The sequence below is a fragment of the Myotis yumanensis genome, unplaced genomic scaffold, assembly GCF_028538775.1.
Source record: "Myotis yumanensis isolate MYYU_CA2020_CCGP unplaced genomic scaffold, mMyoYum1.0.hap1 SCAF_11, whole genome shotgun sequence".
NCBI lineage: Eukaryota > Metazoa > Chordata > Mammalia > Chiroptera > Vespertilionidae > Myotis > Myotis yumanensis.
In genome coordinates, this window is record NW_027223762.1 from 17,696,699 (window position 1) to 17,724,368 (window position 27,670).

The following is a 27,670-nucleotide window of genomic DNA, read 5'->3' on the forward strand; positions in this document are numbered from 1 at the left end:
CTTTTAAAACCTTGCTTGAGAGAAACTGCCCAATAAATGATGAATGCTGAAGCCGACTGGATTCTCTCTCAGAGTAATTAAGGATAACCCATTGTGTACCTTTAAAAATCACTGAGCGCTAACGCTATTTGCATCAATGCCACGTTAACACAGTTTAAGCAAATTGCTCAATGTTAAGTGACATGTCTATTGAAGGATTACTTTAACCGCCTTGGTAGTGGCACAATTGAGAAGAATTATTGTAATAATGAAGTATAAAAATATGGTACTTTCATAAAAGAAGTGAAATACAAGGGTTATTATTACCTGCATAGTGTTTTAAGTTCAACCCTTTTCCTTTCTTTCTTTTTTTTCCCGTTTCAATGCTTCCTCTGGGGCAGGTTCAGACCGCCCAAGGACAAAGCTTTACCTTGGTTCTGGCCTTGGTAATGTCTTATTAGGTTAGATCATGGAAAGAAGGATTGCGATTAGATTAACATTCATGCTCTGACCAGTCAAATGTTATTACAGATCTCTGGTCCACCACCTCCTACACAAGCAGCCAAAACAGCCCCCGTGCCAATCCAGGTAAGAACCTGAACTCACCTTTCTAGCTGATGAAAGTTAAGTTTGTTTACACGCGTTTTGTCTTTCCAAATCCTTGCCATTTGATTTAGATTTGGACAGAAAGCATTCCACCGGTTATGCCAACAAAAGATACAGCCCAAGGGCCCCACTTGTAAAGAAACCGGTAAGAAAAGTAAGGAAGCCTTACATAAGCAAAGTTTTCGCTCATCGCCATTCCCTGGAGGCAATTTTGGGGGGGGTTTAATAAGAAATTCCTAAGGATTCAGTAACTGGCTCTTATAAACCTGAAAAGGGATACTCTCTAGGGTTTATGCCTGAGGAACTAGGGTAAAAGGAGGAGAAATTTTTATCTTTTCCCAGGAAAGGCAGAGCTAAGTTGGCCTGGTACTTCCAGATGTGAGGAACAGAAATACATTCCCTCCGCTCCAGGATTTCTCCTGTGCACTGTGACTCTCCCTGGCTCCCTCTGCTCCCTTCTGTGCGCACTTCAAGGTCTGACCCAAGCACTGGGAATGCAGAGGATGGAGCAGTTCTCTTGATGTTGAAGCCTGTGGCGATTAGAAGGGGGAACTGAACTCAGGGCCCAGAGGCAGTGGAAAGCCCCTAAGGCAGTGGTTCTCAACCTTCATAATGCCGCGACCCTTTAATACAGTTCCTCGTGTTGTGGTGACCCCCAATTTCATTGTTACAAATTGAACATAATTAAAGCATAATGATTAATCACAAAAACAATATGTAATTATATATGTGTTTTCCGATGGTCGTAGGCGACCCCCAGGTTGAGAACCACTGCCTTAGAGGCTTTCGACTACCTCTGGGCCCTGAGCTCAGAGACTTGATACAAGTACTATTCCCTTTGCAGCCGCAGGGCGTTTGGATGGGCCCAGACCTCCAAGGAAAACAGAGTAGGTCTGTCTTTTGCTCGGGGGTCCCTGCCTGCCCTCCACATGGTGAAAGACTCCTAGAGAGACGGAAGGTTCTCTTTTGCTTTGATGCCAATTGGAGCAGGGGCTCCATGAGGTCCCCCGACAGGACTAGCAGCTTCTACGAGCTTCACAATTACACCCTGCTAACGTGCCTGCTGCTGTCCTGGACAAAGGGCTTAAGAATCAGATCGCTGGGCGGGGCGAGGACTGCAAGGCCATTTTAGGCCTTAATAGGCCCAGGGGAGTGTTCAGGCAGCCAAGCATGGGGCACTCCTTCCTCCTGTCCTCTTGGCCAGGATCTTTGCCTCCTCTGCAACCCCCAAAAGGAGGGCCAACCACAGAGAGCTCAGCTGGCTTCCAAGGAAAACCTGAACCAGGGCATTTTCATGAGGGGGCAAAATGAGGGAAAGCAAGCAGACTGCTGGCTGCATGTGGATCGGCCGGCCCAGTGCAATCCCCTCCGGTACCGAAGGCAGATGCTCCGGGAGCTGCTCTCCGGAAACTTGCAGGCGGGTGGTGTCAGCCTGGCCAGGCTGCCCGCTGCTCAGCACCCCCGTCCGGCTTCCCTTGCCGACACGCCCTCCCCACACACTGCGGGCCTTGGCGGCTCAATCCAGGTCACCCGAGTTGTGTTAACCTCTAGAAAACGTCCCTTGGCTTTGTCTGTTCTGTGTCGAAGAGAAAACTTCTGCCAGTCCAGACACCCCAGGGCTCTCCTGGGGCTGGTCTGCTTGAGAGGCCCCCGGACCTGGGCAGCCTAGGCTCTTGCCACTGGAATCAGGCATGGCCAGGGGCACAGTTGGCAACACGACCTATCTCCAGGCCCTACTTTCTTTTTCTTTTTTTAAAAAAAAACCCTATTTTTATTGATTCATGAGAGAAAGGGAGAGGGAGAGAGATAGAAACATCAATGATGATAGAAACATCGACTGGCTGCCTCCGGCACACCAGGGATTGAGCCTGCAACCAGGGCATGGGCCCTGACCAGGAATTGAACCGTAGCCTCCTGGTTCATAGGCTGATGCTCAACCACTGAGCTATGCTTGGCTGGGCTCCAGGTCCTACTTTCTACTGTCCAGCAACCCAAGGTTGTTGTCAGCATTTGACCACATTCCCTTTTTCTATCCTCCATTTCTTCTCCATCCTCCTCCTGCTCCCAATAATCACGTCCTCTCTTGTTGACCCATCAGATGCTCCCAGCTCCCTTTCTACCCTCAAATCCTACCCACTTCTGCTGCTGCTCCCCCTCCACCATCATCGCTGCAACTTTGCTCTGAGCATCTCAGATCCTCCCAGCGAGCCCTTGGCCTCAACCAGCCGTGAAGCCCCGTCATGGCTCCTGCAGGTGGAGGGAAGCCCCCACCACACACTGTGAATAACGGCAGCCCCTATGCCAAACCCCCCCTCCCACCAGGGCCCTGGGAGTCGGACAGGAACCACCGGTGCCAGCCTGGTTGCTCCTGCCCTATTCTGAGGAGGAGGCAGGAGCGGTGTGCTCCTGATGACTGACGTTAGGACTAGGTGACTCCTTGGAACCTTCCTTTTGCCCTCTGAGCTCTGTTTGATCAATGAGCTTCGCTGGCCTGGAAACCTAACCACGGAGTTAATGTTGTCTCCATGGGAAAAAGGCAGCCAGGTCCCAAACAAATACCCCGTACCGAGCTTTGGAGGGTGATCCGTTTGTAAACGGGGCCTGTCGGCTTCACGGGTGTGTCGGCTCATGCCCAGGCCTCAGATGGTCCTCAGCCTTCTCGTGGCCGCAGCCCCCCACAGCCGCAGCTGCTCTCTGCCTGCTTCCTGGGTTACTGCAGCCAGAGGAGAGGAAGCTCAGGGGAAATGTGCAGCCCCCGCTGCAGGAGGCCAGGCTCAGCGAGGGGGGAGGCGTGGAGGTTCCCCAGCTGCCTCTCAGAGCACCACCTCCTCCTAAAATTGCACCCTGGGGAATCACTGGGGTCTTAGTTCGGATGGTCCAGGCCCTCTCACTGCAGGAGGTGTGCCAGGGAGCGAGCAACTCAGGGGCCTACCCACGTGCCCTGAGACACTGAAGCAATGACTCATCACGGGCGACAGACGGTGGCTAAGTGCAGAGCCGCCTGCTGGCCTTGAGGTTCACTCTGCCACTCCCTGGCGGCAGTTTCCTCGCTTGTGAAATGGGAACATCGTTGTACCGAACTCACAGGTTCTTGTGACTTAACCTCCTCTGGTGCGTGGTCAGTGCCTGACACCAGGTACCCTCTCAGTAAATGTTAATGTTTCTACATTTTCACTATGGACATCAGTCAGAACCAATACTTCTCTTAGACACTAACTGTCCCTATGAGACAACCAAGCAAGAATTGTCACAAAATTGCCCTAACCGGTTTGGCTAAGTGGATAGAGCGTCAGCCTGCAGACTCAAGGGTCCCCGGTTCAATTCCGGTCAAGGGCATGTACCTTGGTTGCGGACACATCCCCAGTGGGGGACGTGCAGGAGGCAGCTGATCGATGTTTCTCTCTCATCGATGTTTCTAACTCTCTATCCCTCTCCCTTCCTCTCTGTGAAAAACCAATAAAATATATATATTTAAAATTTAAAAAAAGAATTGTCACAAAATTAACTCCTTGTTTTTCAGCAGTGCCTGACACTCCAGAATGATTTTGATATATTTACCTCCATGTGAGGTAGGGTGACAAGTCTTTTTTTTTCTTTTAAATATATTTTTATTGATTTCAGAGAGAGGAAGGGAGAGGGAGAGGGAGGGAGAGAGAGAAAGAAGGAGAGAGAGAGAAACATCAATGATGAGAGAAAATTATCGATCGGCTGCCCCTGCATGTCCCACACCGGGGATCCAGCCTGCAACCCAGGCACATTCTCTGACTGGGAATTGAACCGTGACCTCCTAGTTTATAGGTCGACGCTCAACCACTGAGCCACGCTGGCCGAGCATAACAAGTCTCTATGACTTCAGCTTCGCCGAGGAGACTTAAGGTCAGAGAGGATGGGCGAGCCCCGCAGTGCCTGGCTAGTGTTTGGTAGCCCCAGGATGGGTCTTCCAACCTCTTTTTCCACACCAGCCTTATGCCTCAGCACAGGAATACAAACGTTCTAACAAATTCACTTCCTTCTCATTACAACCAAGTCCAAAAGCACCAAGTCTCAGCTGTCCAAACATTTTCCAGCCCTCGGCTTTTGGATAAAAGTGATTTGGTTCAAACTTGTCCCAAATAAATGAAAGTGGCACCAACAGGACAGGCTTCCAGGACAGGCAGAGGCATGGAAACGGTCTCTCACCAGCTAAGGTAACAGCACCCAGCATCCTAATTCTTCATAACCTTCAAGGTGCCGAAAGCCCTGGGCAAAAACAGATGTCACCAGCACCTTTTTTTTTTTTTAGGGAAAGGGCAAAGTGCATATTTTTACCAGTAGGTGGCAATAGAGTTATAAGGCTAAAGAAGCAGAATGTTTAAACGTATAAATCCTAAATATTTTGAACCTGGCAATCATCTCACTCAATCTGCTAATGTTATTCACAAATGAATTAAGGTTCACAGAGGGCATGTGACTTGTTCAAGGTCACACACCTGGTTAATGGCTGAGCTAAATTAAACTCAGCTCTCACCATTAAATCAGAATGTGCAAGAGCACAGAGTGACTTGCAAAACAGCTTGCCATCTTAAACGTGTGAACAAAAACACCACTTCTTTTGAGTGTGTTAATACTTCCAGCATGCAGTAACAGTGATGGCTTTGAGAAAACAGTTTGTTACACCCTTAGCTCTGTGCTTTCTGAGTTGGAGTTGGGTGGGGGAATAGGGGAGGAAGGAAGGAAGGAAGGACGGGAGGGAGGGAGGGAGGGAGGGAGGGAGGGAAAGAAACAGCTGTTTGGGTGTCCTTTTGAGACTTCCTAACGTGCCAGTGTTCCTCCCAGCCCCTCTCAACCATGATTCCCCCAAACAGGTCAGGGACTTGGGGGTAGGAATCTCCCCTTCCCAGCCACCCTTTCTACTTTATCATCCAGCACCAGTGTGTGTAGGGGGTGGGGGAGCATTAAATATTTTACTGCAGAAGGAATGCCAGGTGCCCTTTGCTTTATTCTGCTTGAGGCGCACAGTGAGAAGCAGAGCCTCAGGAAATGAGTGCCTGCTCCCCGGAGGGGCCACATTTCTCCTGTGAAGTTCCAAGGAAGAGAACACAAACAGATGGGTGGGTGAGGCGAATGTACCTAGAATGTTGGGTACACACTGTGTGTTTAATTGGTGCGGAGGGATGGATGGTGGATAAAGATTTCAGATGGATACAATGAAAATTTTTCTCAAAGTCTCAATAGTCCAAGGAAGAATTCACTGCTTTGGTTGTGTAATTAATGAGTTCCCCATCTCTGGAGGCATTCAAGCACTAGCCATCCACTCACTTTGGTAAGGATGCTGGGCGGTGTTTGGGTTGGATCACCTTTTAGGTTCCCTTGAATCCCAGGATTCCTACTTTTCCATGATCCTTCATGCACAATGAGAGGAAGAAAAGAGCAAAGGTGTTTTTGTCTTTGGCTTCAAGACATTTCAATGAGAATATCCCACACATTTCAGGCTGCTTCATCCAAAAGTCTGCCCCCTGCCCTGCCCCTTCACTGAACTTCCTGATGCCGTTGGAAAAGGTGATCATCCTGGGGGGTCACTTGAGAGAGGCTGCTGGTTCACCTAAGTAACAAGCTTGTCTCTTTTTACTTTGAAAATCAGGGGACACGGACATGTGGAAACCTGGATCGGTCCTTTTAGATGCAGGTAATTATGCAGCCCAACCTCCTCACCAAGACCAGATGGAGATACATAGGATTCAGAACCAGGGAGTCCAATAACCCAGCTGGCCCCAGAGGCCAGGCCCACAGAGAGCAGCCTCAGCGCTTTCACCTCCCACATCAGGGTCTGAAGACCACACACAGGGCACCTGGCAACTCCCACAAGAGCCTGGGCTAAGGGGGGACATTATAGCAAAGCGGAAAAGCAAACTGTGAAGACAGAGCCAGAAGGGAGTGCGTTCCCTGCTCCCAAAAAGGGTCTGGACCAGTGGTTCTCAACCTTCCTAATGCCGTGACCCTTTAATACAGTTCCTCATGTTGTGGTGACCCCCAACCATAAAATTATTTTCGTTGCTACTTCATAACTGTAATTTTGCTACTGTTATGAATCGTCATGTAAATATCTGATATGCAGGATGTATTTTCATTGTTACAAATTGAACATAATTAAAGCATAGTGATTAATCACAAAAACAATATGTAATTGCATATGTGTTTTCCGATGGTCTTAGGCGACCCCTGTGAAAGGGTCATTCAACCCCCAAAGGGGGCACGACCCACAGGTTGAGAACCGCTGGCTTAGACCCTCTCTCCATCTGGACGCGCTTGACTTCCTTCTGTTTCCCCTTCCTGCTTTTGCAAATGGTACTGAGGCTTTCCCTTCACCTGAAGGAACGGTGCTCACCGTTCCTGCCTTAAGTGTTTGAAGCTGCAGCAATACACCGGCCTCTGGCTCTCGGTGCAAGAGCAGGACGGACAGAGTGCAGGAGAGGACTTAGCCTCGGGACTCCCATGTCTTCTCTCCCTCCAACGCGGAGCCTGGGCAGTTTCCCTGAGAGGCTCCTGGCTGAGAAAGGCCCGCAGACGCCCAAAGTGAACTCTCTAAATGACGTGAGGCAGTGAGATGAGAAGCTGACCTTTAATGGGAAGATGAAATCATGTGCTTTGCAAGTTGGAAAAACGAACAAGCCAGGAGCAAGCTCACTGCCGCCAGGAGTGGGCAGAGCCCCCAGCCCCTCCCCCCATTGCCGGACTGAAGCTGGGGATGTTCTGAGCATCCTCAAAACAGGGAGACCCACTTCCGGTGGAAGCTTCCCTCTGCCTGTGAGGTCATTGGCCCTACCAAATCTAAAAAGAGTGCTTATGTACTGTCTTTAATTCCTTAAATGATATATTGTTTTGCACCTTTACTTAGAGGGGCCACATTTTAGATCCTCTTACTTATTTGAGTTACTTGTACCTTCTCTACTCCTCTAGACTCCATCCCCACCCCGTAGGATGGTCTTCCTTGTGTCTCACTCATCTTTGTTCACTGACTCAATCACCAAATGTCAGCAGAGGACCTGCAGGTGGTGGGCACCGTGAGGGTTTATGACGAGCGAGGCACGGGCCCTCACCTGGAGGTTCTCGTAGTTCTGCAGAGGGAGGAACTATAGTGGCAAAGCACTTCATGCTTTCAGATAAGGAAACTAAGGCTCAAGTGAGTAAGTTAACAGCAGGCGACAGAACTCAAGTCCGACTTCCGATCCCTGTGAGCACCAACTGTGTCTTTAGTGGACAGTCAGTCAATATTAATTTCTTATCCCTTATGATGGGGGTGGTGAGGAGAAGAGCACAGTGAGCGATAAGCCAAGCCCCCTGAGCTGGGTGCGAATATCCATTATGTCCCCATCCCCCGGGGTAAGGCCAGATGCTTCCTGCCCTTCCAAGTCACCAAAAGTTTACTGCTTTTTCCAGGATTTGTCCCAAACGAAGAAACAAGCACACAGCCTCTGGACCCCGCATCCCAGGGAGATCCAAGTAAGTTAATTAACAGCTAGAAACCCAGAGTGGCTCTGACATCTGATCTGCTCGCTCCTCTCTTCCCACTCACTCCCACCCAAACCTGCCTCTTTCTTACCATGGATCTGCTTACCTCCTCTCTTCTGTCACTTTGTTCTAAGGGGAAAGGGAAGTTTTGAAGGATTTAAACTTTCTGTGTGCATGAGGGGGAGAGGATCAGCTGTTTGAAACATCACTATGGCAACAGGGTAGGATCGGGAGACAAGAGCATATGAAGAGAGGAGGCTAGCCAAAGGACAGCGGTCCAGTGGAGATGAGAGTAGACAGAGCTCAGAGTTACAGAGAAATAGCAGATTCAGTTGATATCAAGAAGGGAGCATCTACAGGGTTGGAGGAGGAGGTGCAAGAGAAGGGGCAATTAAAGATGATTAGAGCAACTAGGGATGGTGCTGCCCTGAGGACCACTGCAAACAGGGCAGGTTGGGGCAGGGAGGTCGTTTAAGTCTGTTTATCTTCTGCAAAACACTGAGAGTTGACTACCCAGACTACCCTGACACAACATTCAGACGGAACAGCCCAGCCAGAAATTTAGAGTTGGAAGGTGATGAGCTATGGCTCAAAACCAAGCCTATGAAAACAGGCAATATGACCTAGAATTTATACCTGAAGAACTTTAACACTAAATAGGTGGAGGAGAAGCCACCTGAGGGTACCAGAAAGGAGGGACCAGAGAAAAAGAGGAAAGCCAGGAGGGAGTTGGGTGTGCAAGCCAAGGAGAGCATCCGCAAATTCCCCCAGAAGCTTACTACGAATCAGCCACCACTGGGCTGTGAGTCTCGACCCCACTGTGAATGAGAATCATCTGAGGACACTTTTAAAAATTAAAGATGACCAATTCCTGCCTCATACCTACTGAATCTGAGTCTAGATCTTGCTATTCCAAGTGTGGTCTGGGGACCAGAAGTGTCGACATTGCTTGTTAGAAATGCAGAATGCCAGGCTCCCGAAGACAGGGGTGACTCTGCACAAGAACTCCTGAGAAGCAGGCACAGCCCACAGTGCTTCCCGGGCACCTTATTCGCTGAAACTGCCTACACGGCTGAGACTCACCCAGGGTTAAGAAACACTGGCCTGATGTATTTCTCTGGCCAACACACAGCATCTTACCTAATAATAGACAAACATGGTAATTGACTATACCTTTGCTACGCCTCCCATTGGCTAATCAGCGAGATATGCAAATTAAACGCCAACCAAGATGGCAGCTGGCAGCCATGGAGCTGCAGCAAGCAGGAGGCTTGCTTGCTCCAGTGATGGAGGAAGCCAAGGTTCTCCGCCTGCCGCGGCCTGCTCTAAGCTACACTGAAAGCAACAAAGTTTCAATTATAGAAGGTAAATAAAGCCCAGATACCTGCTTTCAGCTGGCCGTGGCCATGGAGCTGGAGCCTTGGGTTGCCCCTGGCGATGGAGGAAGCCAAGCCCTGGCCGGCTCTGAGCTCCACTCCAGGTTACAAAGTTTCAATTATAGAAGGTAAATGAATCCCAGAAAAAAAAAAAAGAAAAAAGAAGAGGCTGGGAGGCTTGGCCAACCTGAAAACGGCCCTCAGCCCCTCACCCAGACTGGCCAGGCACCCAGTGGGGACCCCCACCCTAAAGGGGATGTGGCCAGCCTGAAAACAGCCATCAACCCCTCACCCAGGCTGGCCAAACCTCCATGGGGTGAGGGTCCCCACTGGGGGTGGGGGGGCTTGACCAGCCTGCAAACAGCTATCAGCCCCTCACACAGGCTGGCCAGGCACCCCAGTGGGGACCCCCACCCTGAAGGGGTATGACCAGCTGCAAACAGCCATGAGCCCCTCACCCAGGCTGGCCAGGCACCCCAGTGGCACCCCAGTGGGGACCCTCACCCTGAAGGGCAAACCAGCTGGCCCCCACCCATGCACCAGGCCTCTATCCTATATAATAAAAGGGTAATATGCAAACTGACCCTAACAGCAGAAAGACTAGGAATGACTGGTGATTATGACACACACTGACCACCAGGGGGCAGATGCTCAATGTAGGAATTGCCCCCTGGTGGTCAGTGCGCTCCCACAGGGGGAGCTCTGCTCAGCCACAAGCCAGGCTGATGGCTGCCAGTACAGCGGTGGTGGTGGGAGCCTCTCCTGCCTCCTCAGCAGCACTAAGGATGTCAGACTGCAGCTTAGGCCTGCTCCCCGTTGGCAAGTGGACATCCCCCGAGGGCTGCCGGGCTGCCAGAGGGATGTCTGATTGCCAGTTTTGGCCTAATCCCCCAGGGAGCGGGCCAAAGCCAGCTGGTGGTCATCCCCTGAGGGGTCCCATACTGCGAGAGGGCACAGGCGAGGCTGAGGAACACCCCCCCCCCCAGTGTACAGATTTTTGTGCACCGGGCCTCTAGTTAATCAATAAAACTGTACCTTGTTGGAGAAAACCAAAACAATTAAGAACATGGATAGATTGATTCCTGTAGACAACATATCTTACCTTTTTTTTCTAGTCCTCCAATCTCTACCATAACAAATCGTTCATGCTAAACATTTCATAACCCACTTCCATCCTTCAGTATTGATCTCATCTCAATACGAGAAAGCCACTAGGTCTCAGTGAACACATGCCTTGAGACGGAACCATTGTCATTAGATCATTCTGGGAAAGGCGGAGCAAAGGTGACCTCAATATCAGCCGTCAGGCTAGTGAGCAAAGAGAACTACCCAAGTAGAAAACCACCTCACTTCCTCAAAACCTAGCTGCAAAATGAACATGCCCATCCTGAACACAGTTCAATGTAAGGAATAAGGGGGCGGGGGCGGGGGGGGGGGAATGGTCTATGCAGAACCAAAACAGAGGCTACAAAATCCATGGATTCTACTTTATACATTTTAAAACAAAATCTCCTTTGGCTCTTACTCTAATTAATAGTTACTAAAAAAAACAAACAAAAAACACACACACACACAACAAAAAACAGTATTCATTTTAAAAGGTGCACTGAACTGCTCAGCTGACATCTGGAAGGCGAATGCTCTTCAGGAGTTACTTCTCAAACTTGACTGTTCCCACAAATCACCTGGAGACCTTGTTAAGAGGCAGGTCTAACAAGATGGGCTATAGGTCTGGGTGGAGCCTGGGAGTCGAATTTCCAGCAAACCATAGGTGCCAGTGGGCAGCAAGCCCTGAAGAACACCAGTGCCACCTGCTGGCAACAATTCACATTGCAAGCCCAGGCCTAGGAAAGGAGCCCACAAGCCATAGAGCAGTTCCTCTTCTCTTTTGCTTTATCCCCAGGCTTTAGTGCATCGGTTCTCAACCTGTGGGTCGCGACCCCTTTGGCGGTCCAATGACCCTTTCACAGGGGCCGCCTAAGACCATCCTGCATATCAGATATTTACATTACGATTCATAACAGTAGCAACATTACAGTTATGAAGTAGCAACGAAAATATTATGGTTGGGTTACAACATGAGGAACTGTATTTAAAGGGCCAGAAGGTTGAGAACCACTGCTTTAGTGGCATCTTTCATCTCCACTTCCTGACTTATTTGCTTCTTCCAATCCTCATGTCAAGGGTCATGCTTAGGCATAGGCAGTTTGGGGGCAGCAAGGACAGGGGAGGCCAGCTGAACAGGAAGAGTCAGCAGGCACTGTCCAGGCAAAAAGGAAGTAAAAGTTTGCAAGATCCACTAATGAGCTGAGGCACCGACTGCAGCTGGAGCGGAGCCAGCCAGGCCCACAGAGGTCCCTGTCAAAGCCTGCTTCTCTGGCTCAGATTGCCATGAACCACCGCAAGGTAATAAAGCACATTCCCACATATAACTTCTCCCCTTAATCAGACAATTCTGTGATCTCTCTTTATTAAATATTCTCATCAATTCTGCTTAAAACTGTGTCAACTCATGCCCATTTCTTGCTTTCATTAAAAACAAAAAGAACAACAACAAAAACACATAAAAACCCCTCGCTGCCCACAGAGCTTCCCCTCCTCTGGTCACAGGGAAGCACTGCCCATGCCGTGCAGGGAAGAGCAGCCCGGCGGCCTCATGGTAACCACGCAGCAGCTCAGAGATCCAGGCTTGTCTGGGCAGCGGCACCACCCACCCACAATACTCCAGCCCAGAAATTCCTATCTTTACTGCCTCTCTTTTTCTCCCCATCAAACTCGGTTTTGAAATATGTTGTCTCCTCAATTGCAGTCATTAAATAATTCATTCCTCATTTTTTATTAATCAAAGGGCTGTCTACCTCCCATAAGAAATTCTGATCAGCCTGGAATAATCAGTTTTACCATACTGAGAGGATATCACTTCAGCCAAGAGCAAAGAAGACACTAACTTTTATCAGTGTATGTGGCTGTCCACAATTTCTGGTTAGCATTTGAAAGGTTGAAGTAGCTTGCAGCCCCACTGTCCTCCCCTCCCCCATCATAACCTTCATATATGCACCGAGGTCCAGAGATACGAGATGTAACTGTCCTGCTCATTATCACAGCTAAAAGAAAGGAGAAAATCTAAGATGGCTACAAACAAGTACTGGCATCTGTAGATACATGTGGGTGATGCGATGGTTGCCTCACCCAGAGGAATGAGGGGGAAGATAGCTATCAATTTCTCATCCTATAATTCCTGCCGCTCAGCACTGGCTTTGCAGGTTCTTTCACACCTTTATGAAGACCCAACACATAATTCTAAAAAGTTAGATGGAGAGTAAAAGACTACAGACTCCCGAGAGTCAGTCTCAGTGAATTCCCATGTCCAGGCTCTGTGCTTCTATGGTCTGAGCCTAGACCAGTGATGGCGAACCTTTTGAGCTCGGCGTGTCAGCATTTTGAAAAACCCTAACTTAACTCTGGTGCCGTGTCACATATAGAAATTTTTTGATATTTGCAACCATAGTAAAACAAAGATTTATATTTTTGATATTTATTTTATATATTTAAATGCCATTTAACAAAGAAAAATCAACCAAAAAAATGAGTTCTTGTGTCACCTCTGACACACATGTCATAGGTTCGCCATCACTGGCCTAGGACATGTTCTGAGGCCTTCCCAGGCTTGACTGGAGGTCCCTGCTCTGAAGTCTATAATTATGGCCGATACCGAGATTCTGAAACAGCTGTGGTAATAGTACTGGCCCACACACCCAGGACCTTGGTGCCCAGTGAAAATCTGTAAATAAATGGATAGACCCTGCATCTTGCTACTTCTTTTTACCTCCTTTTCACTGAATCTCGGGGAGCTCTGGTGGAGAGCGCATGCATGCACAGGTAAGTGCAACGAGAGATCATCAGAATAACAGGGCCCTCTCCCACTCCCCAGACTGCAAAGTTGACCTGGCGTTCTTAATTGACGGGAGCGCGAGCATTGGCAGCCGTCGCTTCAGAATCCAGAAGCAGTTCCTGGCTGATGTTGCCCAGGCTCTTGACATTGGCCCGGCAGGCCCCCTGGTGGGGGTTGTTCAGTATGGGTAAGTGCTATTCTAATTCAGAAACCAAGAGGAGTCACATTGGCTTAATTTTGTGCACAAATAATACCAACACTCCATGAGCACAAACTCATTCTCTGCCCTAATACTAATGTAAATGAAAAGGGACTGAAGCGAGCCAGATGCCATCTAAGGAATCTGAGATTCCAGAAGGAACAGATTATTGAACACTTGTAAGTGAATGGCATTTGTACTTGTGATTGGTGGAGAAAATACTGATTTGGGAGATAGGACCTCTGGGCTCAAGTCTGAGCTGAGCTGTGTGACCTTGAGCAAGGCCTCCGCCTCTCGTCATCAGTTTCCTCATCTGTAGATCACGGGGGACTCCTTTCCACCTTGACTATTCGAGCATTTTTTTGAGGGGCTGCACCCTGTGCTCCCACATATAAGGAAGACGCCTAGACAACATGGTGTTTTAGCCTGAACTCTTTCTCCAAACACCCTGAGGTCTTTGCACTGGTCCTGAAGAGCTGGCCAGGCAATGTGAGACTGGGCGAGAAGGGGAGTGGCCCCATCACTCAGCTGAGCACCCAGGTGACTGTCCCCAATCCGTTTTATTATTTTAGGGGAGAAATTGAACATTCATACCCACTTTTGATCTTAACCTCCTATCTTATGTGGGATAATAATCAATCTTATTTCAGATATGAATAGGTTTCTCCCTAAAACAGATACACAGATATTGACAGATAACGAACAAACTATGAAAAGATCGCACAAGCACAAATCTCAAATAATAGGTCGACTTTTAACCAAGAGACATTCAGGGCAGGATAATTATCTCCCTTTCCACAAAGCAGCATCACACACACACCCCCACAGCCCTGCAGCTTAGACTCGAAGGGGACACTAACCTAGACCTTGGTGCCTCCTGCTCAGAAGCGACAACACAGCTTATTTGCTCCTCCTGAAAAGTGACAGCATTCACACCTGCCAACACCCGGGGGCTCTCCAGACCCTGCAAACAACTCCTGAGGATTCCTCAGAGCAGGCGGTCACTGAGGCTGTTACATGAAAGACACGAGATATTTATGTTAGAGTTGTCAAAAGAAATAAACAAAAATGCCTTTTCATAAGACCTATAACACAAGCATTTAGAATTAAATTCCAAGAGCACATTTAGCACAATCTTCTATTTCTATGAAGAAAAAGTCGATGAGTTAACTGACTCTTGTCTATAGTTAGAGTCAAATATGTGCAAACAACCAATGCTTACAAATGCTAACTCTCAATGTCAAATGATCTATCTTGAGGAATTTAACTGTGAACACCATTTGCAGTTAAGAGTTTATCTCCCATGCTTTCCAGTTCTTCCTTCTAAAAATGCCTTTGCTATTTGTCTTCCTCCCCTACCTGAGTTCCTTATTAATTTCGAGCACAGAAGGAAAATAGGTCTGTTTTCCTTCACTCAATTGCTCATACAAACTAAGCCATCATCCTCACCCTCCTACAGCCACAGGGTGGAGTGGGAAGCACAATGAACTGGGGACAGGCTGTCTTGAAATCTGGCCCGAGTCCCGCTGTGTGACCTTAAGCAAGTCACTTACCCTCTCCATGTAAGTGCTGCCATCTACAAAGTCCAGGGTGGGGCAGATGATTTATGGGGGCTCTGCCAGCCCTGGCGCCCTGTAATTCGGGGACTGGCTCTGCACTCGGAAGACATCCCATAAACGAATACCTTGGGCTAACAGACTGGACGAGCCGCCTCTCCCTGCAGCCTGGGGTTCCCTGTAGGTGGATGATCAATAATGAAATGCTGGCATGCACCACGTTACACATCCACCAGTGGGCCGTGGGGAACACAACTATCGAAGGGGGTTATGAGAACGAGCTGAAACTGCTTTTGATTTCAGCGGCCTGGCTTCCTTGCCTGGGTGGGTCCCCTCCATCCTTTCTTTCTTTGTTTTTTGTTTTTTCTCTTTTTCTTTTAATCCTCGCCCAAGGCTATTTTTCATTGTTTTTTAGAGAGAGAGAGTGAGAGAGAGAAAGACAGAAAGAAATAATCAATGTGAGAGAAACACATCAATTGGTTGCCTCCTGCACAAGCTCCGACCAGGGCCCAGGCCGAAAAGGAGCCTGCAACCGAGGTACATGCCCTTGACCTGAATCGAACCTGGGACCCTTCAGTCCGAAGGCTGACGCTCTTCCCACTGAGCCAAACCTGCTAGGGCCCCTCTATCCTTTCTTTACCAACTGGTCTAGGTGCCTAGAGAGGGAGGCAGTGGGGCAGGAAAGAGTAGGGAGACAGTGATAGATGCCACTATGGGGCCTGTGTTTCTGGAAAAGGAAAGCAGGAAGGCCAGCAGTTGGCACACCGGGAAACTGATGCCTCTCCTGGCATTTGGGGCCCTCGGGTTCCAGTGCCCACTCCACACCCCTGGGAATCACAGCGCACTGGGCCTTGGAAAGCTCCTGGCCCCACCTCCTCGTGCTATCGTGAGGAAAGGAGGCTCTGAAAGAAGGGGGCCCCTCAAGAACCAGTGCTCGAAGGGGAGGCTTAGGTTGAGCAGGAGCTGGTCGAGGAGGGAGGCCCCTGAGCCTCGGAATTTCCCCTCCTCTCCGGCTTCTCACCTCCATTAAGTTACCGGCCACTGGCCCACAAGGTCCCAGGAGGGTTCCTGCCCTTGGTTCTTAGGAGAACTGAGTCAGGATTTACACTTTTATGTCTAAAGTTAGACTTTTAAATTTAGAGTTGAAAAAACTCATACTAAGTATTAACAGAAATAGAAGACAGTACTAGATGTGTTAATGGGATTGAATTCTAAAAATACTTAGGATATCGTTCTTATGAAAAGAAGGCAAATAAGAAATAAAAATACAAGAAATATAAACACAGTCTGATTTGCAAAATGCAACGTTCGTCCCCCATTCTGACCCCTGGGTATCCCTCACAAAGATCTTTGGGGTACAAGAAACAGAACACCAGCCCTGGTAGCCCAGGTGAAGGGGGACTTGTGTGACAGGACTGCCAAGACCATGGTCATCTCCTCCCTCCTCCTCTCCCTGCATCTGTCTGTCTTTCTACTGGTCCACTCAGGTCTCCTCTCAGCAGGCCAGCGTCGCCCTCTACCAGGCTCTTGGGCTCTGCTCCCCATGACTTCACCTTGCACTGAGTTCCACCGTTGGTACCGGCACGCTCCCTCTGCCACGTGCCCCCTCTCTGCACACACAGAGGCTCGTAACCCACAATTGTGCAAACCTTTCAACAGCCACAGCGTTCTTTCCACAATCATCACACACCTCCCGTAAGAGAGGCTGCATGTGACACAGACTCAGAGAGGGTGAGCGTCTTTCCCAAGGACACACAGTTAAATGCATGACGGCTGGGGAGAGGGCTGGTATGAAACCTTGGGTGGACCCCTAAAATGTCAAGCAAAATTGATTTCAAAGCAGAGATTTTCTCACCTGCCAGAAAGCTTCTGAATCTTTCCACCAGACTGAGGGCTGAGGACTGAGACCCTGTGCTTGAATGAAAGGCCAGGGATCAAGCCCTCATCTTGCTCACACATTCTGCTTTAGAATTACACAGCCAACAGGCTCGTGATGGCTCATAATACCGACAAGAACGCTAAAGGGCTAAATGGAAGAACAGCCGGAGCAAGCAGCTCTTAGGCGAACTCCCGCAGACGGAATGAACAAGGCCACGCGGCTTGTGTCTTGGCTGCAGCCTGGATCCAAAGGGTCAACAGCCCCTCGACCGTCCATAGGATTTCATTCGAGTCCCCAAATGCAGTACAGATGGAACAGAATTGCACATGTTCTTTGGAACTTTGTAATCAACCCTAGGATATCAACAGTAGAAAACAGTTGTAGAACGAAGCAAAATGTTGGTGTTTCTTCTTTTAAAAATGAAATAGATTGTTTTTTTCTATGACAGCTGCCCTGTGCTTTAGGGAGTGGCCCTGAGTTGGGCTTCATCTCCTGTCTCTTCTTCTCAGCCCCAGACCGAAGACCCCGAGGGAAGAAGTGAGGTGTCAGGTCTGGTGTGGGAGGCAGAGTAACAGCCTCCCCGCCCCCAGCTGTCCACATCCAAACCCCTGGAACCTGTGGATATGCTGCCTCCTTTGGCAAAAGGGACTTTGTAGGTGTGATTCAAGTTCAGGACTCTGAGATGGGAGGTTATCCGGGACTATCCAGTGTCCCAATCCAATCCCATGACTCCTTAAAAACAGAGACCCTGCCCCAGCTACTGTCAGTTAGAGGGGGAGGCTCTGGGAGGATGACCAGAGATGGGGCTGCAGGTGGTGAAGGTGGAGGGAGGGGCATGAGCCAGAGATGCCTGCACCTGTAGAAGCTGGGAAAGACCAGGAAATGGATTCTCCCGAGAGCCATCACAAAGGAAACAGCCCCGACACCTTAGTGTTAGCCTAGGGACATCCACGCTGGAGTTCTGACCTCCAGAACTAATAAGTGTGTTGTTTGAGCCACTGAGTTTATAGTCATTTGTTACAATAGAAGTAGAAAGCTAATATGAATACACCAGCAACGGGGACCATTCTGTCACATTCTCTAGAATCTGCATCCTCGGCAGGTGGGAGGCCAGGACCAGGACCAGAAGGACCTCAGGGCAGGGAGGGACCATCTGGGCCCTGACTTCACATTTAAAAATGTGGAGGCCTCGCCCCAGATCTATTCAACCAGAATCTGGCAAACACCCAGAAGTCAGTATTTTAATCTGTAATTCCACCCTCCAGCCAAGGCTGAGAATCACCAACTGCCGAGAGGGAAGGGACTGCCCAGCTGCCCGGTACAGAGTGGCCGCGCCCACCTGGAATGCAGGCTGCTCCGCACCCCACACACCCAGTGCTATGTTTGCCCCTCAGCCTACTTCACCTTTACAGGAACTAACAGAACCCCAGAGCAGCTGCCTGTCTTCTGCCTGGAAGGGGGGGTGGGGGGGGGGGGCGCTCTCCAGGGCCTAATGGCACTAGCAAAGGCCCACCGTGCCATCCCCTCCCCTCTGAGACAGGCAGGCGAACCCTTGAGCCAACTCCTCAGGGACAATCTCAAAGCTGAGTGAGCTGTGGATACAATTTGCACAAAAGTCGTATCCTTTTTTCTATTCCCCAGCATGCAGTTCTCCCACAGGTACAAATACCACAGGGCCTGCATCTGACTTCCTCCGCTTCCACTCCAGGGCTCCCCTTGGACTCCCTCTGCACAGGCACAGGGCTCATCCCAGGCCTCCGGGATCATTCTACCAAGATCTCCAGACCCACGAGAAGCAGATGATCACCACAATACACATTAGGACCACTTGGGGAGCTTCTGAAAAATCCCACTGCCCAGACCAAACCTCAGATGAATTAAGTCAGAACTCCTGAGCGGGGCATCACTACTCTTCAGCACTCCCCAATGATTCCATTGCACAAGCAGAGAATGAAGGCACAAGTATCTCCTCAGGCCTGTGCTGTCCTCAGGTGAATCCCAGGCCCTCCCACGTCTCTGGAGGGCCCTAGGAGCTCCACCCCCTCCCTTTCTTCTTGGCCTTTCTCTTCCTTGCTCTAGACTCGTTCTTCTACTCCCTTCCTCTCGTCACCGACAGCTCCTCTGCTGATGTTCTGGATTCTTACAGCATCCAAGACACTGCTACTCAAAGCATGATCCATAGTAGCAGCCCGGAGGCTGTTGAAAGGCAGATCTCAGCCCGCACTCAGATCAACAGAATCAGAATCCCCAGGTGATCAGATGAGTTCAGGAAGCTCTGCTGCCAGGACATTCCCTGGCCCAGTGTGAAGCCGAAACCAGCACGGCTAGGGTTCAGGATCTGAAGAAAGGGCCGACGCACCAATGAAAACACTAGACAAGAAATATGAATTTAGAAATCATGGGGGAGCCAGGTGGATAACTGCCCTCTAGCGGAGAAGCTCCCTGAAAACTCGGTCCCTCTGCTTTTATTTACTTGAATACACATTTGCTTTTTAGGAAGGCAAACAGGCATATCAAAGGTAAAGTTCGGTAAACAGTAAAAGGATTATCAGGTTAGGGCAGTGGTTGGCAAACCGGGGCTCGCGAGCCACATGAGGCTCTTTGGCCCCTTGAGTGTGGCTCTTCCAAAAAATACCGGCTCTTCCACAAAATACTGACTTCTGCGCATGGGCCACGAAGTTTCAATCGCACTGTATGTGCGCACCCACACATGGTATTTTGTGGAAGAGCCACACTCAAGGGGCCAAAGAGCCGCATGTGGCTCTCAAGCCGAGGTTTGCCGACCACGGGGTTAGGGGATTGCCTTGAGCCAATAGCAGGGCAATATTATGCTGATTTTCAGCCCTGCTGAATATCAAAGTCCATTAGCCTTCTAGTGGGACTTTCACATTAATGTGCTAACTACTGTTGGTCTTTGCCTCCAGCAGCCCAGCACTTTCCAAACCCTAGGGCACAGTTACAGACTAGACCAGCAGCCCTGAGTTCCTCCCAGGCCAGCAGATTGCACACCTGCCTTTCCTCCTGCAGGAAGAGGCATGTAGGTGGTAGATGGGTAGAATTACTGTTACTAATTTTAAAAAACACTCATCTAAAACTGAATTTGGTTGTAAGTCCCTGCTCTCCATCTCTGATCCTGGGAAATGTGAGAAAGGCCAGTATCTTCAAAAGGGGCCACTAGGTTGGCCATAGTGCTCAGCCCTCTGAGAGCCTGGGGCAGAATCATTCTCATCTCAACCAGGTTCTGCCTCCAGGGGCAAGTCTGCCACCCAACCTACAGCTACCCGCATGACCTTGGGCACCAGGGACACCCTAGAACATCTTCCTAATTTCATAGGCACGGTTCATCTCAGACTAAGTCCATAATTCACCACATTTTAGGTTATTTTATTGTAACCTTAAGTTGATGTCTTCTTGAAGGAAACGATTTTGAAAGGTTCTTGCTATAGGTAATATGATTAGTTGATATGTCTCTACTGGCATAAAAATTCATTTGAGACCCTCATTTCACGTACCTGAAAGTGTTATGGAGCAAACCAGTAGACTCTGGGACTTTAACCCAATGGGAGCCTTAGGACTGAAAGGGTCTTCAGAGGTCACACTCCGGGGCTTCCCCACATTCCTGGAGAGAGATTCACCTGGATCCCTTAAGAAAATATTCCCAGACCCTATCCAGACCTACTGAATGGAGCTTCTTCTGTGGGGCCTAGTAACCCATGTAGTTTAATTAATTCCCCAGGTGAGTCAGATCAGGGAGGTCTGGAACACTGATGAACAGCCCCAATTCTCTACCCTCAGGCCCCCAAGCCTTGCTAGGAATCGCCTGTGCCCACTTCCTACAGATGTTCTTTCTTCTTGAACACTTGTAGGGCAATCGTTTTCTATTGCACAAATAATCCCTTTATATGCACAACCAAATTCTGGATCTCCACAATGTCTCTTCATTAGTCCCAACTCTTCTTTCAAACATAACACAATTTTATATTTTCTCCTTGAGCTATAAATGTCTTTTTCCCCCCCTCTTATTTTCAAAGAAAAGCTTTGATATTGCTAAGGGGTAAAAAAAAAAAAAAAGTGGTTTCCTTTAATAAGATCTTGCAATAAAATTAAAAGGTTATTTACATAAAAACATAGTGGCATAGCTCTTTGAACTTTTAAAAGTAGCCAGGCTAGGGTGTCAGGCCACCAGCCCATATATCCTGAAAAGGACACACACCAGGTGCTCTGGTACCGAGAGCCGCCACAGGCTGCAGGTGAAAAACTTATCATTCATTCCTATGATTTAATTGCATTACAGCTTAATAAAGATTTATTGAGTGTTTCCCATGTACTAAGCACTGTGCCATTTGCAGGGGATAATGAGGTAAAATTCATTTAAGTGGTTTGATCATATTTGCCTATAAGTCCCTTGGGGGATGAGCCGTGGTTTTGACCCTAATCATCAGTTTAGCAATTGGAAAGAGTTTCAGAGGCCCTCTGATCCAACCTTTCAATCCAGTAACACTAAATAAATAAATGTGATAGAGAGTCTGTTCTTCAGGACTTCAGCATCTAGTATGGGAGGCAATATTTTTTAAAGAAATAACATTAAATAAAATTAAAAGCATCTATTCATTGGTCATATGAATAGCTCATGTGTCTGCCTCTGAAGATGGATTCATCTACCTCAGTGATGTCATACAGAGTGAGTGTGATCCGTGGAGCTCAAGGCAGAGTGTTCAACTCCCCCCGGGATGATCCAAGAGAGGAGTGGACATGTGAGCCTCCTTTCTTAGTTGTTGCACAATTATCCATTACCCCTGTCTGATAAGCACTAGGGGTGGGAAATACTAAGACATCGTGTCTGTTCTCAAGTAGCTTCCATGTTTGCAAAAACACCGACTCCCTAACATTTATTTGTAGCTCCAAAATCAATTACTTGTGGCACTTTCCTGGTCATTTGTAGACACGCACAGGGGAAGTTTTTGAGTCCTTTAACACACACACATTCCCAGCTGAGGTCAAACAAGGCCATGCTCGGCTTTCTTGTTGCAACTTATACTTAAATAAGTATTCTTTTCAGAGCCTGTTTAGTGCCACATTTTTTGCATTTTTGTGCTTTTCTGATGGTAATTTCACTGTTTAAAATGGCCCCCAATGACATAGGTGAAGGTGGTCAAAGGTAGAAACTTCCAGTTATAACATCAGTCAGTCCCGGGGATGTAAAGTACAGCATGGTAACTATAGTTAACAATACTGTACTATATACTTACAAGTTGCTAAGAGACCTTGAAAGTTTTCATCACATGAAAAAAAATTGTAACTATGTGTAGTGATGGATGTTCAACAAACTTATTCCAGTAATCATTTCACAATATATATATTTGTATCAAGTCACTACATTGTACACCTAAAACAAATATAATGTTATATATCAATAATATTTCAATTTTAAAACCTAAATAAATACAATGACCCCCCAGTCTAGGGTTCTAAGTGCAAGAAGGTTGTGGTGTGCTTATGGAGAAAACACAAGTGTTGGATAAGTTTCCTTTTAAGTATGAGTTATAGTGCTGTTGGCTGTAAGTTCAATGTTAAAGATACATTTAGAAAAAGAAAGGACATCTGCTGATCTGTATGTGAGTCTGCTCTAGAAAGTGCTAAAGTAACATCGATAGTGCATGTTGAAGTTATGAAAAAGTGGCTGAACTTATAAATTCATGAAATGACAGCTGATTTTTTTAAAATGCATAGTGGATGGCATTGTGAGGCCGAAAGCCAAAGATATTTGTGTAAACATTACCCAGGGTCAGGAAAATGTTAAACCCTTCTCAGCTAGTGTTTTATTATACAGAAATATTGCATATAATTAATTATTTGTAAGGAAATACATTAAATTAGGTTTCGTCGAACAGAAACATACATCAATCAAGTTTCTGTATTCATCTACTGATGTAAATGTTGTAACCAGAGGCCCACAGGAACCTAGCCCTGTATTTCCCCTGGGAGCAATGGCTCAGTATTTGCTAATTTGATGCTCTGAGTGACTTCATAGAAGATAACTACCACAAAAAAACAGAGACCCCATTGTTTATGTAGAATAGGAAAGAGACAGGTAATCAACAATTGCTCTACAAAGTGATCAACATTAAGACAGCCTCAGCACAGGGTTCTGGGGGAACACCATGGGTGTGACTAGGCAATTAGGTTCCACATTTAAATAATGTTTTTTCTGTAAAAACTTTTGAAAGAAATTTTTATACTTTTGCTTTTTAAATTATTTGTCTACAAGCAACACAAATTATAATTAGGTATGATTTCTTCACAATCATCAGAAACACTCAGGAAATCTTTCAAAGTGAGAAAATCGAGCCCACAAATCATTTTCAAATACAATTAAAGTTTTATGAGCTAAAGTTCTTACAACTAAAGAAGTATATATAGTGTTATTTGGTAAACAATTACATATATCTTATGGTCAATATCAATTTTGCCTTTTCTTATTTTGTAGCCAATATTATTTTGTTGTTGTTTCAACTTTTTCTTTTAGGCCCTGAAAAAGTTCTTATTCTTGGTCACCAAGGGAAGATCCAGACTTTAGGGACCCTGAAACGCATGCAATTTGGGGTTCCTTTTAGGAAAATAACATGAAATTACAAATATAAAATCAGGACCTTTAGAAGAGGCGTCATTCTCATTCTGCCCCACCTGCCTCTGTTTTGTTGTGTAGTTGTTTTTCTAATTTAATCCTAAAGTAGAACTTGGTTTTCCTCTGGTGGCATTGCACCTCTTTGGATTTTGCCCAATATCAACCTCGGTTGAGCTTGTTTTCAACTTTCCTTAGTCTTCCCTGAAGGTAGCTGCCTTGGTTTTGCCTAAGAACCAGCCCATGCCTCTCGTACTTATTAATACAATGGAATACAGAGGGTCATCTTTACAGCCCCTTTACAAGTTCTCCTCTGACGGGTCACTTGACCTAACTAGGAAGGTCAGCAAACAGGGATGGAGCTAGGGAAGGAGGGAGGGGGGCAGAGACTGTTCTCTCTCAGGTCCTCTGAAGGACCTCTAAGGCTCCATCCACTGTGGCCCCTTCAAATTCCAACCTGGAACTGTCTAAAGCTGGTTCTTCCTGGATCTACAGAAAAGCTCCCATTTAAATTATATATATATATATTTTCTATCTATCTATCTATCTATCTCCCAGGTCATATAGATGTTTCCAGTGATTGCATTTATCTAAGCACAAACAGCCTTTGTTTCTCCCCAAATCTAGAACTTTTAGTTCATATGTACACTGGCCAGTGGTTGTGGATAGCCATTAATTGGTGTAAAGACCTTAATTTCAGTATAAACTGGCGCTGGGCAGCTTGGTGATGCCGTGTCCCGAGTTGTAGCCGCTGTAACTGTGAGTATTAACTGAGATAAGGCTGCTTTCTAAAGTCTCCTTCACACTCTCCTTGGAGACTTAGCAACCTGCAGCCAGGAGCAGCCACATAATTTGCAGGGACGCTTATTGAAAAACTATGAAGAAGTCGGGGACAGTGGCATCAGAGCACTGAACCAGGCACAGCCTCGCCTGGAGTCTAGGGGCCCTGTGGGACCTTAGACCTCACACTCCCATTAAGCCCTGCCAACAGCCTTGTCGGTGCTTCCTAAGATGGGGTTCTACTGCTCACCCGCACTCGCTCCTGGGCGCACACACCCCTGGCAGCATCCCCCTCCCACCTGCTCATGCAGGGTCTGCCACACTCTGCCCAGCTGCTCCCAAGGCTGTTCAGTTTCCCCACAGAAGCTCCTCTCTGGAGAAGGATTACCCTCTGTTTCTCCACTTCATTCGCCCCAGCTCCTCTTGGAGCTAGCCTCAATCAAGGAGATGCTGACCTCCTGGGTGAGATGTGAATATTCTCACCCAGTCACGGGAGCTACAACATGAAAAAGCTGAAGGGATGTCTTTGCTTGACACCACTAAGATTCATTCCAGTGCAGAGGGAACCCAGGGAGTGGCCAGCAGCTGAGACTCTTTCTGAGAGGGGTTTTGGGGCAGCCTGGGAACATCCTGACATTTGCAAAACCCCACTTGACAACAGCCCTGCTTTTTAGCAATATGAGCGCTATGGTCTTTGTTTTTACCAGATGAAGAAACTGAAGCCCGGAGGAGTTAAATGATTTCTCAAGGTCACACAGCTAAGAAATGACAGTCAAAACTAGAACCCACGTGTTCGGAAGCCTGAGCAAAGCCCGATTTCCTCGCACACACTGGGAGGAGCCCATCCTCCGTCTCACCGTTACTTGTGTCCACAGTGGGTTACTTCATTGAAGCAGCTTCCACTCTACATGTACATCAAGCATGCCAAACTCACAGGCTAATATGGGCCAAATAAATGAGGCATGCCGCCCATGGGCCGCGAGTCTGACATGCTTGGTGTACAGGAAAGAATCCGCCATGATTTCTGCTTTCCTCCACAGGTAATAACTGTCCACCTAATTTTGTTTCTTGTTCTGGCTCCTCAGAGATAACCCTGCTACCCAATTCAACCTCAAAACTCACATGAGTTCCCGAGATCTGAAAGCAGCCATAGAGAAAATCACCCAGCGAGGAGGGCTGTCTAACGTAGGTATGTGATCCAGATTCGGTCTCTCTTGCTCCCAGGATTCTCTTTCTACATGATTGTTTTCTAGCGTCATAGACAGGAGGGAAAATAGTAATACATCAAGGAATGAGTCACACAGTATCTATCATTTCTCAAGTATGATCACGGATCCAGTATGACCAAGCATCATCATCACCCATATGCCAAAGGCCCTTGGGCCTTGAGGGAAGTTATGCTTTAGTTATGAAAGCAGTTCTCAGCAGCCAAGGTTTTCTCTGAGCAGCCAGCTCGCGTGGGATCTCTAAGACATTTCTCCAGCAACTGCACATGTAACCAGCTGATCCTTTCACTTGACAGGTAAGATTATCCTGGCCGGTAGTCAGGATGCTGACCAAAACCAGAAAAGTGTTGGCTGTAATGACATTAATCCTAAAGCCTTAAGAAGGTAGTTCTTAACTTTCATTTAGATTGAAGACCCTTTAAGAATCCCTTGAAAGCTATGACCCTTTAACCCAAATAGATACTTATACACACAAAACACTGAATCATTTCAGGGGATTTATGTATAACACCTCCAGTGCCCTAGGGATCCACAGACCCCAGGTGAAGGGCTCTCACTCACTATATGCAGCTATGCTGACTTGAGGGTGACCAGTCATCCCAGTGGGCCTGGGAGGATATGGGCTTTCAGTGCTGAAACTGGGAAAGTCCTGGCAAACTGGGACAGTCACCCCAATTGACTCCAAAAATTTCCTGAGACCCTTGACAGTATAAAACATGTGCTTGGGAAAGGCATGCTGGAGGCTCCCTTAGTCACGACAGTTACGCTCAGCTGAGGCAGTGTGTTGTCATGGAAATCCAGGCACAGAGACAGGCAGTGATCTGGGGCCACACAGCCAATAGGCAACAGGATTAACACAGTGCCCTGGCAAGCCACACCTGTGCCCCTGGCATGGAGCTGGACAGAAGGGACCATGAATCCGGAACACAGTCCTCCACACCCAGCAGCCCCTGTAGGCCCAGGCTCACCTCAAGCTGCAGGAAGGCAGGCAGATGCTCCGGTCACTCGGTCACTCGGTAGGCTCCTCCTGCTCCATGCTCTGGAAAACAAGATGGGACCAGCTTATGGGCTTCATGGGGCTTCTTTGTTCCCATGAAAGTTTTCTTACCTGCTTGCTGGTCCCCCCCTTTTTTTAAAAAATATGAGACAATTAGAAATCAAAGGCTTAAAGGGAGACTGCAGGGGGAAATGGATAGTGGTGATGGCTGCACACCATTGCAAATATGCATAAGCTACTGAGCTAAAAATAGTGAACGCAAAAAAAAAAAAAATAGTGAACGTGGCACACAAAGCAAGGAACAAGGGAGGGAATGAGAGCATTTTTCTGGGCCTCTTTATGCTGTTACAATCTATTCCTCTCATTATAATCACTCCAAGCTTGAGCTTTCTCTTTCTTCCAGGCCGGGCCATCTCCTTTGTGACCAAGAACTTCTTTTCCAAAGCCAACGGAAACAGAGGCGGCGCTCCCAACGTGGCTGTGGTACTGGTGGATGGCTGGCCCACGGACAAGGTGGAGGAAGCTTCCCGGCTTGCGAGAGAGTCAGGAATCAACGTTTTCTTCATCACCATGGAAGGCGCCGTTGAACATGAGAAACCGTACGTGATGGAGCCCAACTTCGCAAGCAAGGTACGTAACAGCCAGAGACCCACCCATCGTAAGGATTCTCTGTACTTTGCAAAGCTGTAACAGCCTTCGAGGCTGTGTTTCTTGTTCCTCCAAACAAACCTTAAGATCACGTCTAGGCAGGAGGTCTCCAGTGAGGGACTGGTACATCTGGAGCCAGGAATGGCCCTCTCAAAGCAAAACCCCACAGCAGCTGGGGCGCTGAGGCCAGCCCCTTGGGAGGAGCAGTGTCCCCAGGTCCCACAAAGAGGCTCCTCCACAGTGCAAGGGGCCCGAGCCAGGCAGCCAGCGAGCCTTCCCGTGAACATGCACACGGGCACCATACACTAGCTCACACATGTGCATGCATGCACACTGCAGGTTAACCACTCTGATGAACAAGGAAAGGGTGGTACTGAGCCAGGTCAGGGAGATCATGCTTTCAAACGCTGCTCCTGACTCTC

At 48.0% G+C, this 27,670-nt stretch overlaps 1 protein-coding gene across 2 annotated transcripts in view; it reads left to right on the top strand.

Annotated features, from left to right (window-relative positions):
• Positions 1-27,670, top strand: part of VIT (vitrin) — an 88,361-nt gene that overhangs the window by 56,611 nt on the left and 4,080 nt on the right. For both annotated transcript variants that reach the window (XM_070429005.1, XM_070429006.1), the window contains 6 exons: positions 511-567; positions 6,206-6,250; positions 8,002-8,064; positions 13,381-13,528; positions 25,463-25,566; positions 27,004-27,230. In XM_070429005.1, the coding sequence (XP_070285106.1) occupies positions 511-567; positions 6,206-6,250; positions 8,002-8,064; positions 13,381-13,528; positions 25,463-25,566; positions 27,004-27,230 (644 nt within the window). The remainder of the gene's footprint in view (positions 1-510; positions 568-6,205; positions 6,251-8,001; positions 8,065-13,380; positions 13,529-25,462; positions 25,567-27,003; positions 27,231-27,670) is intronic.